Genomic DNA, 15,164 nt, shown 5'->3' with positions numbered 1-15,164 from the left:
ATGACCACAGAGAAGACATCTGGCAATGATGCCGCAATCACAGAGATCGCTCCTTCTTTCGTGCTGAGGACTGCTCATCGGTGTGCTGGGACTGGCGCCCTCACGTGACTAGTGCACGCAGTTGCTCTCCACTTCACAGCTGATTAGCAGGTGCAGTTTAGGTGTTTATTAAGATTTTGTGAGTATGAAGGCTCTAGAAAATGTGTTCCTGAGCACACTGGGTGTGTGTGTACATGCACACTTATGTACAAGGACATTTTATTTGTGTTTGTATATGAGGAAGAGAGAACCATGAAGGGGGAGGAGATTGAGAAGACGCATATTACAGGGTCATATGCAGGAAGCTGTTAAAGAACAATATAGAATTGGCTCAAATATCAAAATTTATAGTCTCAAAAGAAGCACTCTGGCAGAAATAGTGGGAAACCAGTGTGTTCTGACTAAATTGTGGGGCTCCTATCTGAGGGAATATAATTCTGGGGGTGAATGGTAAAAACCATATCAAAGATTAAGTAACCAAAACTAAGGTCTGCACACCAAGGGGGAGGGAGTGAGGGGCACATATTATTACTAAGTCTGAAGGGGCCAAAGGTGAGATTTGGGGTCAAGATTGGAAAGTCAAGAATTCAAGACCAAGTAGAGGTGAGAAGGGAGATAAAGCTAGCCTAGAACAAATTGGAAATAGGATCTGGATTCAAAATAGTTTCCTTAAATCATCCAGAAACCTTTCTGACTTAGAATTTTGTTTCAGCAAGGTCGTGGTGCAAGTTAGAGTGCATGCAAGCACCTAGGTAGGGTGAGTAGGTAATGCTAAAATGGAGCATTTGCATCTAGAGAGTGGGTATGAATATTTAGTGGAGGGTAAGGGGAAGCGAATGGAAAGAAGGTACTTTTCATAGCAGGAAGACTCTTCAGCCAGCCTGGCATGGAGCGGCAGATGTGGGATGGCTCCTGATATTTGGTCAGAATGTATCGACTGCCATTACATGCAAGACCCTAAGCAAAGGTCTCATAATTTCTCCTTCAGACAAGTACTGAGACTCATTATTTGGTGGAAAAAAATAAAACTTGACTTCAAATATTACAGGCTGGATGGTTACCTGAACTGTGGTGTCTATAAAAGAGGGCCAGGGCAGCAGGGGAACTCTGTCCTCGTTGTTGACAGTCTTGCCTTGCCTCACGGCATCCTGGCAGAAGTTTGGAAGGGTCTTTCTTGGAGCACAGTTCCAGACTAAATACTGGAGACTATACACAAGACTTAACTTGGAGATTCCCACCTGACAGTTTCCAGGGACATTGGCATGCTGGGGGGCCCTGTGCTGTGGGAATGAGGACGACTTGCAGTGTCTGAAAAGCGCCACTTCCTGCTTTTTCATTTTTCTACTTTAGAATAGTTACAGTTTAGAGGAGGAAAAAAAAAGGACTAAAGATGATTTTGAAGGAAGTAGAATCTTCTTTATTGCATGCAGTTTGCATTTTTTTTTTTTTAGTCATTTGTGGAGGAGGCTGTTTTAAACCTTGTAGGAAATTTGGCTGAGATAAGACGTATTTCTGATATCTCAATCAGTGTAGACTTGGATGCTTTTCTTTTGTGCAGCTCTTTTCTGAAACACATCTATCTTAGCTTAGGCTATGATGCTTTATATCTGATATACTTGTTTTTATAATTAGCCTAAATAGAAAAGTTAATAAAACTTTGGTTTCCTACAGCCCAGCTAGCCAGGTGTTAATGGCTCCCAGCCTACGTCAAGCACATTGAATGGTGGTATTTTTAAGTACAAGCTCTTAATTCATAATTTTGTGTCTTTAATAATGTGTGTCTAAAGTGCCATTGTGCAAGTGCGCATGCCTCTTGCGTCTGGCCTAACCTGGAAATATTAAGTAAAAGAGCGCATGGAAAGTGCCATGGAATAAGACTTTACTCTTCAGATGTTCATTCTTTATCCCAAGAATCACATCCCCGCAGGGATAGCCACAGAGGCACCCTGTTAACTGAGGAAACATCTCCATTAAGAAGAAATTAATTTCAAGAAATTTAAACAGGCAGAAAGGGATCATTAAGAGGCAATGAGTTGTAACAGAAAGTGCACTGACCTAGGCCAGAGGAAAGTTGGTTTCTTAACCTGACTTTTTTAGTGTAGTTCTCTGAGCCTTTTTGTCCATATATAAAATGAGGTAGTTGGACTCAGCTCTAATGAGAACAATTAGACACTCACTAATTACTCTGGCCATTCACAAATAGGCTGCCATTTGTTTCAAATTACAAGGAAGGCTCTATTTCAGTAATTTTAGTAAAATGCTTTGTTTAAATAATAACATAGCATTTCATACTAGTGTAACTATAGCAAAGATACACCACTTGCTAATCCTGGGGCTTTAAGGTTTTATGCACTTAGAGGCCAATCAAAGGGAGAAAGCTGGGGGCGGGGGGCGGGGAGGGGAGGGATTGGGGTCAAAATAAGGGGGTTGCAATTGCAATTGTATAGGGAATATAAAAATAAAATTTATTTAAAAATTGCTTAACAGTAAAAAAAATCACAAATTAAACACTATTTTTAAAAAATCAGTGTACAATTTATGGTATGTGAATTTATCTCAATAAAAATCAAAAGCAAACAAAAAAACAGGGGAGAAAGTTCCTTTTAGGTTTCATATGTGTAAGGGGCCCTAGACCTTTCCGTGGCATTTTCTTGGAGACCAGTACCAATGCTGGGAAGTACTTTGAGAAGGAAGGAAAGACCTCTTTTAACCAGAGTAGTTATACTTTTGACTATATTATATTTTGGGGTTTCACATTTAAATCTTTTTTAGGCCAAGGCATTTATAAGGTTTGGCAATTACTAATAGATGTTATATAAAGGAAACTTTTGTGTCACCAATGTTATCATTTTGTAATACACCAGCTGTCAAGGAGATGAAATGGAGCGTGAAAGATAAGAGTTTCAAAAGCTACCTCACAGGAGTCATTTCTCCGGAGTACTCACTCAACCTACCACATTCATCTTTGGGGCTCTGAATTTGAGTGAATGTCAGAAGTTTGGGTCTAGAATAACCCAGATGGATGGACCCAGAAGTTTGTTCTTACCATTTTGAGCTAGGTTGGAGAATGCTTATTTGTTAGGTAGGAGAGAATGGGAATGAGAAACAGCCCTAAATTGTTTTAGATTTTTCTACCTTCTAATTCTTATTTGTGGCCTAATCTGTATAAAGTGTAGTGTAGAAAAACCCATATAAAGCAATGGGAAATAGAAAATTTAATTTTTGAAAGCCATGATTTATTCTCTGACTGCAGACTGGACTATACCTTTCCTGGCTGTGATGTCACCTCCCTATCTTCAGACCACATGTGTAGGTGAGGTCTAATAAAGTACGTTCAAGTCACTTTTTATTATGCTCTCCATTTTTTTTTTTGTTACTTGGAACTGTTAAGAAAATTTCTTAGGCATTCAAAAAAGTTATTCCAAAGTTTATACTATAAGAGAAGGTACTAGATCTTGTAATTTTATTCCAAGGTTAGAGATCCATCAATAAATGATTACCATAAAGCATAACATCCTCAAATATACACACTCAAAGAAAGGAATTACATAAATAAACATAAATCACAGTTCTCAATCTGATGCAGGATTTTCATGGGCATTAATAACACTTAACACTCCCGGTCTCCTTTTCTTTAGCACCAGAGAGAGGTACCTGCAGAGCATATGAATTCCTAAGGGCTGTGTTACTTAATCACTTGATTTGGAAGTGGATACAAATTACACAGGCTTTATTTTGTCTTGAGATTCTAATGGCAGAATTACAGAAGCTGCTTAAAGTATTAGGTCTCCTTCAGTTTTTAAGTGCAGCAGTTGAGCGCTGGGTTCACCGGTTCGATCCCCGGCCGCCTGGTGAGGGTCCCACATGGCGCACAGACCTTCCTGCTGCCCGCTGCTCCCCTCAGCAGTGTGTTTCATCAGTCTGCTTGTTCTGCTCCCCGCTCTGGCTCTGGTGAATTCTCTCACCTTCCTGCACTTCTGACTGTACCCAGTGCTTATATAAATAAATAAATAAATCTAAAAAAAAAAAGTCTACTTAAAAATGGGTTCATCTTTCCCTCTTTTAGTCTTTAGCTTCCTCAGTCTCCTTTTTTTCCTCCAGGTTTTCAGAGTTTGATTTCCCTTCTAACAGACCATCAGAGTGAAAAAGAGCACCAAGTTGAGAGTAAAAGGATTGGAGTTTTCTGTATTTCTTAGAAGTTTGCAGCTGTGTTTGTTTCCTTACCTATGAAACCTAGCTATAAATAAATCTATTTACTTAAGTGGCAGCTTCTTTCTCTATCATCTCTAAAATTCTCCCCTGGCCTACTCCTTTGTCTACCTCTTCCCTGTTCTCTCCCTCAGCTACTCAATATGCATAGCTGTTCAAAACTGCTCATAAAATAAATGTGATTGTGAGCAAACATAACCATTAAGTGTAGTAACTAACAAGATAGGGAGTTTAAAAGTACTTATTTTTGTAGTTTCTCACTATGTTTATTTTTCTTATGCTCTAGTGAAATATAGAATACAGGCATTTTTTTTTGGTCTGCACCGTTGTTGCAAAGTAAAACAATGTTTTTTCAGCCATTGGAGAGTAAAAATATAAAGGCTTGATATTGCACAATATTGGTGAAGGCGTAAGGAAATGCTGACTTTCCATTCTGTGGTGGGAATGTCATTGGTACATCTATTTTGGAGCTCAGTTTGGAAGTATCATCCATATTTTTCAGTTTCTAAAGAAATTTATATGAGATATTAAGAGGTATATCCAAGGATGGTCATTGCTATATTGTTTTTAAATATTAGAAATATTCTATATTTTAGAAATTTAGAAATATTAAAAATTTAGAAATATTCTATATTTTAATTAAGAAGAGGAATATTTAATGGATCTATTTTATCCATTTTATATATGTATAATATCCATATATATTTGTATCTCGTATATATTCAAAGTAACTCAAAGAATGAAGTTATCTGTATGTACTAACATATTTTAAGGAGAAAAGCAAGATATAGAACCATATGTTCACTATGATCCATTTGTATAAAAACAACATAATTGTCTACATACAGAAAGTATACAGCTATATATACAAATGACTGCAAGGAAAAATACCAAACTGTTAATAGTAATTACCTTCTGAGGAAGAAAGTGATAGTGGAATGAATAAAGAAGGGGAATTTCATTTTTGTATGATATAGATTCATCTATTAAATTTTTAATAGTGAATATGTATTGCTGATGTAAAAATGAACAAAAGGAAAAGCAAAAAGGAAGGTTGAGGAAGAGTGAAAGAGGCAAAAGGATTAGCAGGAAATTTATCAAAGATAATAGGGGAACAGATTTAGGTGATATCCTTAAAACTTCAGAATCATTTAGGAACCATGGTTCGTATTTGAGACCAGGACTACCTGCCACTTATAATAATAACTCTACCCTTCCATCTCCTTGTATGTGCAACTTATTCTTCTTACTTATCTGTGTTCTGCAGGTACCTCGGGGCCAGATGAAGGTGTTTATACAGCAGGAATTTAAGGAAGTTCAGAAAGCGATTGCTGATGAGGAGCAGAAAGCCTTTCATTTAGTAGACATCCAGGAAGCAATGGCCGCAGCTCATGTGGCTGAGATATTGGCAGATGTCCAATCCCACATGGAGAGGTTGATGACCCAGATGGCCCAAGCCAAGGAACAACTTGATACCTCTAATGAATCAGCTGAGCCAAAGGAAGAGGTAAAAGAAAATGTCTACATTTATTGGTAGTAAGAGAACTAGAAACTAACTACCAAGGTTGTTAGCTCTGGGAATGTTCCCTAGCTGTGGTCCCTGAGAATGAGCGAGAGAATCAAAAGCGGTAGGTTATAAATGTTGACACTAGTGTGCAAACCTGTCTGGGAAGATTGGCTGCTAAGACCTAGATCCAGTAAGTGACCCTAGCAAAATATTTGTGCCCCATAACTTGAAAGAGTATAGTCAGTGGGGCAAATACTAATTGCAGCGAAGGAGGAAGCTGGAAATCAGTGCCAGAGAAGAAGGCCGTGACAGAGCTATGTTGTAAAATGAGCCCATAAATAAGGTCATCCCAGGGCTGAGAACTGCGCTGACTGAAAAATGTCAGAATTGGGAACATAGAGCAGGACAGAATGAAAGATTTTGGATTGACACTGTGAATAGTGAAAAGATACCTCAAGCGTGGAGCCTACAGCATAAATTGGGAGTATAAATGTTGTATTAAGAGAGGCATGGGGACTAGGGCCTTATAAGGACTAAAAAAAGGACAAGTGTGAATGAAAGACACAAGATAGATGTTCAATCACTGTGAAACTCTTAACCCTGGTCCTTCCCATGTTGCTTTGAACCAGTGGTTATTTGTTCCGAAAAGAACCACATACATCTAAACAGCAAAAATGGATGAACATAAAGCAAACTCCTGTGCCCTATGTCCTTCCCCACTCTCCCTAGAAATGTTATTAACAGTTCAGGGAAAATACAGTGAAGTGTCCACTAGCACACTTATAATGTCCCAGACACTTGCAAAGTGTTTGGCACACATTTTCCTTGCAGATCTAGTTCTTCTGCATCTAGCTTCCCTGGGAGGTAAGAAATTGGATCTCCCTGTGCAGAGGAGGAAACTGAACCTTGGAAGAGTTAAATAAATTGCCAAAAGCCTCATGTTGGAATTGATGAACCAGAATTTGAAGCCATATTTCTGTAACTTAAAAAACCATGTCTTAATTATTGCACAAAGATATGTGACTGTGATGAGGATATGCCCTAAATCATAGGAAAAACTGGATACATTTTCCATAAGGTTCTTCTAGACAATTATATTTTAACATCCAAACTAATTGAAAAATTGTGTTAAGGTTTAATTTTGTCATTGATAATTATGCAACTCATATTAAATTCAAATTATTACATTTTTTATTACTAGTGAATACTTCCCAAAAGACGTGTCAGTCAAAATGCAAAGAGAACTTCCCCATCCCTATACCCTCTTTCACCACTCACTGCAATTCTCTGTCAGGAGAGTAGAAATTATTAACATAATTAACCTCTATTTCAGGTCCTTAATAGTCTGCTAAAATGCCCTTGTTCCACGTCCAGTGCATAACCTGGTTTTAATCACCTTCCTTGCTGCAGCTCGCCTTTCTAAGCTTATGTCCTGACTATCTCCTTTACCTCCCAGGTCCCCAACCTCAGTCCTGCTGCCAAGACATGCACACACATATCCATCCTCTAGTTTCACAGAACTCAAAATTCTTCAAACACACATTTAAAAAACAAACAAAACTGCTTTGCCTTTGCTCTTGCTAATACAGTACTTTTCTTCTGTTGCCAGCCTGGGAAAATCTTGTTTCTCTCTCAACTGCGATTATAAATGTCATCTTCTCTGTGCAGCCTTCCCCATCTTGTCCAGGAGAGGCAGTGTCTGTGACTTTCCTTCGCAATTTCAAAACACGGTTTGCATGTCTAGTAGAGCCCTTAACACATTTAGTCATAGTTCATTTTCTCCATGTGTGTGTTTTGCCTGCTCCTGAACGGGAGCTCCTCTACCTTTAGGTCGTTAGAGTTACTTATCTCTTACCCTCTGCACCTATATATAGGAACTTCTTGATGAGTCAGGCTAAATTGTTACTGATCTTGATAGTTTTTATTAAGTGTATTTTATATTTTATACACTGTGCTTGACATTTATACACAATATTTAATTTTCACATTCGTCCTGTAATAGAGGAACAGTTTTCCCCATTTTACACATTAAGAATTAAGAGAGTCAAAATAACTTGATCATGGGAACACAGCAAACAAGGGATGGAGTCAAGTTTAAACCCATCATGTCTGACTCATTCTCCTTTATACTATTGGGAACAATCAGTCAATCAAATGGGGGCAAGGGGAAGTTCTTTGAAGAGTTATCATATTCTCTATTGGGACCAACCCTCAACGGCTAAAGATGAGGCTGTAAAGATACATTAACATAAAAAGGATGAGTGAGGTCCTTTGGAAAAGGCTTGAAAATCATTTGAAAAGTGTTGTTGGGTCACAGAAGGAGGCTCAATGGAATTTGGTGTGATCACTGATAAATTAGCTTCAGGAAATGCAGTGCTTGGAGATAGAACCTTCACATGCTGTTTTAGCAAAGAGTAAATGAGAAAAGGAAAAACCATTGTTTGAAGAATAATATAGATCATCAAATGCTAGAGCTGTCCTTTTACAAAGAAGAAAACCAACATCCAGCTTAATTAACTTGCCCAAGGGCACATAACTAATAAATTAACAGAACTTGAGCTAGAATCCCGCTTTCCTGAGTCCCAGATCAGTGTCCTTTCTGCCATGGTGTCCTGCTTTGTGTTAGAGTTGCTCTGTTCATGTTGGCAGAAAAATTGCTAGACCAGGCACAGACGAGTCTTTGAGGGTAACAGCTTGATGCTTTTGGAGCTGGTCAGCTTTTGCCTAAGACCTGCTGCTATTTTGGGCTCTCCGTTTGCTCAGAACTGAATACTGCCAACCATACAAATAAAAAGGTGAGGCTATTATTTAGGCCTCCTAGGTCTGTGCATTCACTTCTTTGCTTGCAAGAGCAAATTATCGGTTCATCTCTGCTAGGCAGTTTGAACATAGGATTATATCTTCCCTTGTCTTAGCATTTGGACATTTTCTGGCTTGTCTGTGATGAAATAAATGCATGAGCCCCGCTTTCAGGTTGGAAGAGGAGAGGGAATTGAAAGCCTCTGTATCAGTCTCTACCGATGGTGATTTCTAAAGCTCTTTCTTTCTGTTTGTTTTTTAAGGTGATGAAGACGGACCCAGGTAAGACCATATTATTGCTGCATGTCTGTTCTCAGAATTGAGGTAGACTGACATTTTGGGCCTTTTAATGTCCAGTGAAATATGGACAGTCAAGGAATGGCACAGAAAAGGGATCACCATCTTAAGCCAGGGCTTTGAAGATTTTATTTTGTAAGACTCCCATCTCTTTCCCCATCTATGTCATTTCCTGCCTGCAACCTTCAGATAAAGGTAGACTTTAAAGTATGTAATAACAGTAACTTTGCTTTATTCTTTAGCACATTCAGAATACCTTGTTAAGAAGAGTAGGTACTACATTTGAATGATAATTAGGCTGTCGGGTGGACTGACTAGATAAACTTTTGCATTGTTCTTTCTTGATTGGAATGGGATTGCTTTTTTTTAATGGCTGGTAGATCCAATATTCTTTATTTCTCACCTATAACATCTTTGTGTCTGACTCAAGACATCTATACAATGAATCCTAGGTCATAGGTATACAAAACTTTGTTTAGGAAAAAGAAATTGCTCCTTTGTGCTTCTCTACCACTATAAGTAATTTAAAAGTGCATTTTATTGTAGCCTCAGCAATGCAGTGAACCCACAAATAAAGAAATTACCTTTCCTGTCATTCTATTCAGGCGATGTGAACAAGCTCTAGGAACTGCTGCGCTGTGCCATTAACACAGTCCAGGGGCATTTGTACAAGTAAATGCAGTGTCCAGACAGACCTCCTCTGTCACGTAGGATCAAGGACTATTAAGGTGGGAAGGGGTCAGGAAAATCATCCCAGCCATTGCTATTCAAACTTCAGTTGCAGCAGAAGCACTGGGTACTTTTTCAAATGGGCTTTAAATAGAACCCCAGTGTACAAAAAACAACTTTTCTCTCATGAAAGTTGGAGCATATCTATTTGTGAAACTTTCTCTTCATTTTAATAGACCTGAGGGACTTGGCAGACACCTAGGACTCCTCAGAACCTAGTGTGAAAGTAACTTATACTTCACATTTCTCATTGAAAGAAGCTAACTTACTTGCTCAGGGTTACCTTAGAGGAGGCGGGATTCAGCCCTTTTGCTTTATTTACAAACCAACAAAAACTACTTATTTTTTGGCTTTCTCCCTCCCCTCTTTTAGTGCCAAATATTAGCCCACATCTGCATCTCCTGGTGCTTCCCTCCCTTGGGAGCTGTAGATCTCAGCTTAGATCTAGCTTCTTGTCTACTTTGGTTAGCACCATATGCTCTGCTCTAAATCTACAGAGCCTCAGGGAGCCCCTTCAGAGGCCATCTTCCAGCTACTTTTAGTAACCAGTTCCTCGGGGTTTATTTCTCCCCATCTTCCTTTCTCCCCTTCTTTGCTTTTTTCCTCCCTTCTCTCCTGTCCCCTCCGCCCCTCTATTACTTTTCTTATGACCCTACTCTAGAACACTGTGCTGTTACATACTGGGTGTGGAATGGTAGCCAGAACAGACATGGCCCCTGCTCTCGGGATCCCAAATCTAGATAGAGAGAGAGACAAGCACCTAATGCAGCACTAATAATATGGGGGGAGCTATGACAGGGGACCCCTTAGGGTGCTCCAGGAAGGGCTCCCACATCAGCCTTGGAGGAAAAGAGGAGGCTTCCCAGCAGAGGTTCTATAGAGAGTTTTGAGAGATGAGATGGCAGAAATGGAGCAGACGTAGGGGTAGTTCTGGCTCTAGGGAATAAAAGCTCCAGACAGTAGAAGAATGAACTAAACAGTCCAGACTATTTAGGGCCTGATAGACCTCCTCAAGGTATTTGAATTCTGTCCTGCAGGCAGTGAGAAGGCATTAAGGAATTTTAAACAGGAAGCTGGATAGATTTGCATTTTGGAAGTCTCTCCTGACTGCAGAGTGGAGAACGAATTGGAGGTGGGTCAACACTAGAGCCTAGGAGGCGAGGTAGGCCAGGCTAATAGTGCTAGGAGGCTAAATCAATGTCTTCTCTAGTTATCAATCAAGGTTTCCCCATTTTCCCAGACCTTTGGTTAGACCTACTCGTAGAATTATCTCCCTAGTTCTTCATCTCTTCCACTCTCAAGACAAGCTCTAGTTCCTTAAAATGCAGGCCACATCAAGACCTTTTCCTCCCCCAGAAAGAGAGTACAAAGAAAACAGCTTAGCAATTGTAGTGTGCAGAGTCCGTAAGGTAGAAATAATATTTCTGTCTTGAGGAATTCTGACTAGGGTGAACACATTCATCTTGTGAATATTTGGCCTATTCCAGGAATGACTTTGATTAGAAGAATACAGATGACCTCATGAGATTATCTACCCTCAGAGCTCCTGTTCAATGTGTGATGCTGACTTTGAAGTTTAATTGCAGATCACTTCATGTCATGTTGATAAGGTAGTGGGGAAGCAAAGTTTCTTTACTAACAATCAAGATGTCAAGCTATCTCCCTCAAGCCAGGCTGCCATGGATGTCAGCAGGGATTCTGTTGGACTGGGATTTGACAGAACCTTTTTTGGTACAATGAGCACTTGAAGAACATGTTCCAATTTGGCAGAAAGAGGAAAGAAGAGTCAAATTTTCTTTTTAATCTTTAAATTCATACTTGTTGATTCCATTCAGTTTGTTGGTGTTGAACTACCCAAACAAATTGTGTTGGCTCAGTTTATTCCAATTAACACTTTGGGGCAGATCTTCTTTGATCTGAAATTTCTCTCATTTATGATATATGCTTTACCATCTCCATAAGCCAAACAGTGTTTTGTTCCCAAAGGCTCTGTATTGCTGACAGCATTAAACGTGGGTTTGCTGTATAACAGAAACAGAGCAATGAGTGTCTGCTGCCCACGGGATGGGAGACCAGTGCACCTGGGACCCTGCATTCCAGGCCTGCTTTGACTGTTACCTTTGTGCCTCCTTTGCTCACTTTCTTTCCACACGGCTCCTTCCCCACCGTACACACAGAAGTCCAAGAAAATTGCATTCTGACACTCTTCAAAGTGGCAGGGACAAAAGGAAATTCCTGTCCTACTGAAACATGTCAGTTTATAATCAATCTCCCCACTTCCCTTCCTACCAGCTGAAGTGTCCCTGCCTTCTTTCCTCTTTTCTGTTTTCACTTGTCAAGCGTTTTGACATGAAATGGCCAAATTTTTGTGCTTTCTTGGTCATGTCTGTTCCTTGTCCTAGTTTATATTGTGTAGTTGTTCTGCTAGCCAGCAACAGTAATAAGCATAGCTACCATTTATTGAAGGTTTACTCTATACAGTGTTCTATCTATATGTTCTCCATCCTCATGTAAAACTTACATTGTAGTTGTCAGCCCACTTGTAAAAGAAAGTAATTACTGCATAGAAGGAGTCACTTGCCTTAGAGATCACACAGCTAAATAGAAAAGCTAGGACTTGAGACTGGTTGGTTTTAGTGGTCATGCCCGATGCCCTCAGCTGCCTTCAGACTGTTGGGACACCCTTCCCTGTAGTCTTGAGTGAACCCCTCCATATGTTCACACAGCCTTCAGAGCCCCACTTGGCTCCTGTCCTCTAACCTGAGAGTTCTTAATTGCTTCAACATTTAATTTTTGTTTTCTATAAGCAACTTTTCTTCTCCTTAACCTCTCTTATTATAGAAATATTCCTTCATCTCATTCTTACTCAGTGTCCCCTGAGGGTCAGCAGCAAAGGGGGGGCACTTACACACTTCCTGGGCCCCACAGAATAGCCGTCTTTGTCCCTCCCTTGCCATCCGATAATTCATTCTTCCTATTCAGAGATGGCAAGGATTCCTGGAGGGCATGAAGGAACAAAAGTCCTAATATGTAAAACATGTATATTAACCACTGTGGAGTCATCTTTGAAGCCCAGAGTGGTTTTTTTTCCCCAAGCAAAAAAAAAGCAATTTACACTTTTGGCAGCAATTTTCTGTCTTCTCTATGCTATAATGGGAGATCTTGTGTTCCCTCCATTACAGATTGGCTCCCTCTCTACTCCTGCCAGAGCCTGCTGAGAAATAATATATATTCCAGGCGAGGGGGTGGCAGTGGGATCTGTTCCCTGGAAAGCTGTTGTGTAGTAGGAGGAAGAAAGAGAGAAGGACCCTTAAACTCTTGTATTCAGAGGAAAAGGGAATGAGATCAATATTAAATTTTGATTTGCTATTGAGGTTTTCTGTATTTTTTTTTAACAAAGAGTAAAATGCTTTTCTAATAGTTACAACCATACTTGGGGCTTGTATAGCATTTTCATCTTCAGAGCTGGCTCTTATTCAGGTGAAAATCCCCTGCTGAGATCAGTGTGAATCTGACCTATTCTGATATCTGTGATCAAACAGGCAGCATGTTCTGGAGGAGTTGGGGCTTGCAGAGAGTCAGCAGACCCACCTTCTATTCTTGGTCTGCCTGTGACTGACTATGTGACCTTGGGCAAATTATTTAATATCTTGCACTCCATTTTTATTTCTCTGTCAACATTAGTCTTTCTTTCCCCCTGCTCCCTTGGTTAACCAGTTTTTTGGGATATAGTTGTGTGGAGGAATATAGTCTAATGGCAAATATGGAGTGGAAGGAATCTCCTTATAGGCTTTGTAATGTGGTCGATTTTTTTAATCTTCTTAATTTTGTTACTTTCAAAACTTGGGACTATAAGCTCGATACTTTTTCCCTCCAAAATAATAACTGTGTTCTTAGATATGGCATTTCTCTTCCTGAGGTCTTCATTTGTAGACATAAGCAGGACTAAGACAGTGATACATTTAGGTTTCTTATGTCCTCTGACTGCAAATTCATGTTTTTGATTTTGCATTATCTTCATTTTAGAAGACATAGCGAGAAACCAAAGAAAATAACTTTGATCATTGTGACATGGAATGGAACTATCAGGGCTGCTTATTATGCAGAAGTGGGCTTCCACCATCTAAGTTGGCCTTCAGTGTGGAGAGTCTCTTAACTGTTACATTTCCTGTTGTAGAGCCTGAACTGACTTTGTTTTCCCCTGTTGATATAGATTATTTATCCTCTAGTCACCGATGAAGGATGAAGCCATGCTATGCATTGTGCTGCCTATTTATAATAAAAGGAACCCTCCTTGCTAGAGTAATTGAGTTTCAGGTACTTGCACATAGCAGTCACAACTTTATTTCATTTTGTTCATGTTGGTATATAACCAGAGAATCCATTCACAGATGGAAAATTCTGCTGAGGCACTTCTAGTTTATCACATTGAAAATGCCGGCTAGGCAAAGCCTATATTCGAACATAGATCTGCCTGCATTTTCTGGCTTCATAGTGCTGGAAAAAAAGGCCCAATAGGAAAGAGCTTGGATGTCATTTTGTGTGATGTGGTTTCACTCTAATCAACTTCCCTTTGATATCCAATACAATAGTTATGATGCTTAGCAGGCTAACCTTGTTTATATTTTTGATTTCATGGCTTATCAGGATCACATTCACTTCTGGGAGCTCTGTACTCCAATCTCTTAAGCAGGAATGATTGCAGAGGAATTCTTTTCATTTTTTTCCTTTTGCCTCATTTCTACTGAGATAACAGTAGTTTGCAGCATTGTATATGATTTGGGGGTGTGAGTTCACACCTCCTTAGATGTATATTACAACACCACACCAGCACCAGATCACCCATAATCTTTTCCCATAGTCCATTAGCCTCCCTCCCTCTTTGCTTCCTCCCCTAGTTCTCAGTCAGATTTCTAGGGTTTATTTTAGGTTCATTTTTCTGTTCTATGCTATAATGGGAGATCTTGTGTTTTCTATATGCCTCAAGTTTTCTCTTGCTTTTCTATATTCCACATATGAGTGAAATTATCCAGTATTTGTCTTTCTTCCTTAGCATAACCCCTTCCAGTTCCATCCATGTTATCATAAATTGTAAGATTACATCTTTTTATAGCTGAGGAATATTCCATTATTTATATATGCCACATCTTCTTAATCCACTCATCTGTCATTGGCACTTAGGTTGTTTCCGTAATTTAGCTATTGTAAACAGTGCCACCATGAACATAGGAGTGCGTACGTCTTTAAGTAAATGTTGTAACATCTTTCGGGTAGATACTTAGGAATGGAATTGCTGAATCGTAAGGTAGATCTATTTTTTAAAAATTTAGAAATCTTCATACTGTTTCCATCAGAACTGAACCAATCTATATTCCCACCATTGATGTTCAACAGTTCCTTTTTCTCCACACCCTCACCAAGCAACACATGTTGTTTCAAAAGTATGGGCCTTCTCACAGGGGCGAGGTAGTACCTCATTGAGATTTTGATTTGCATTTCCCTATTGATAAATGATGATGAACATTTTTTCTTGTGTCTGTTAGCTATCTGTATTCTTCCTTGGAGAAGTATCTATTTATCTCTT

The 15,164-nt window shown here is 39.4% G+C and overlaps 1 protein-coding gene across 1 annotated transcript in view; it reads left to right on the top strand.

Moving 5' to 3' along the window:
* TRIM44 (tripartite motif containing 44) overlaps positions 1 to 15,164 on the top strand; it is a gene marked incomplete at its 3' end in the record, with an annotated part of 103,931 nt that overhangs the window by 28,705 nt on the left and 60,062 nt on the right. The window contains 2 exon segments of the mRNA XM_084236410.1: positions 5,516 to 5,755; positions 8,818 to 8,836. Coding sequence (XP_084092536.1) covers positions 5,516 to 5,755; positions 8,818 to 8,836 — 259 coding nt within the window.

Source organism: Talpa europaea, assembly GCF_964194135.1.
Source record: "Talpa europaea genome assembly, chromosome: 1".
Classification (NCBI taxonomy): Eukaryota; Metazoa; Chordata; class Mammalia; order Eulipotyphla; family Talpidae; genus Talpa; species Talpa europaea.
This window is presented reverse-complemented; position numbering and strand designations above follow the sequence as displayed.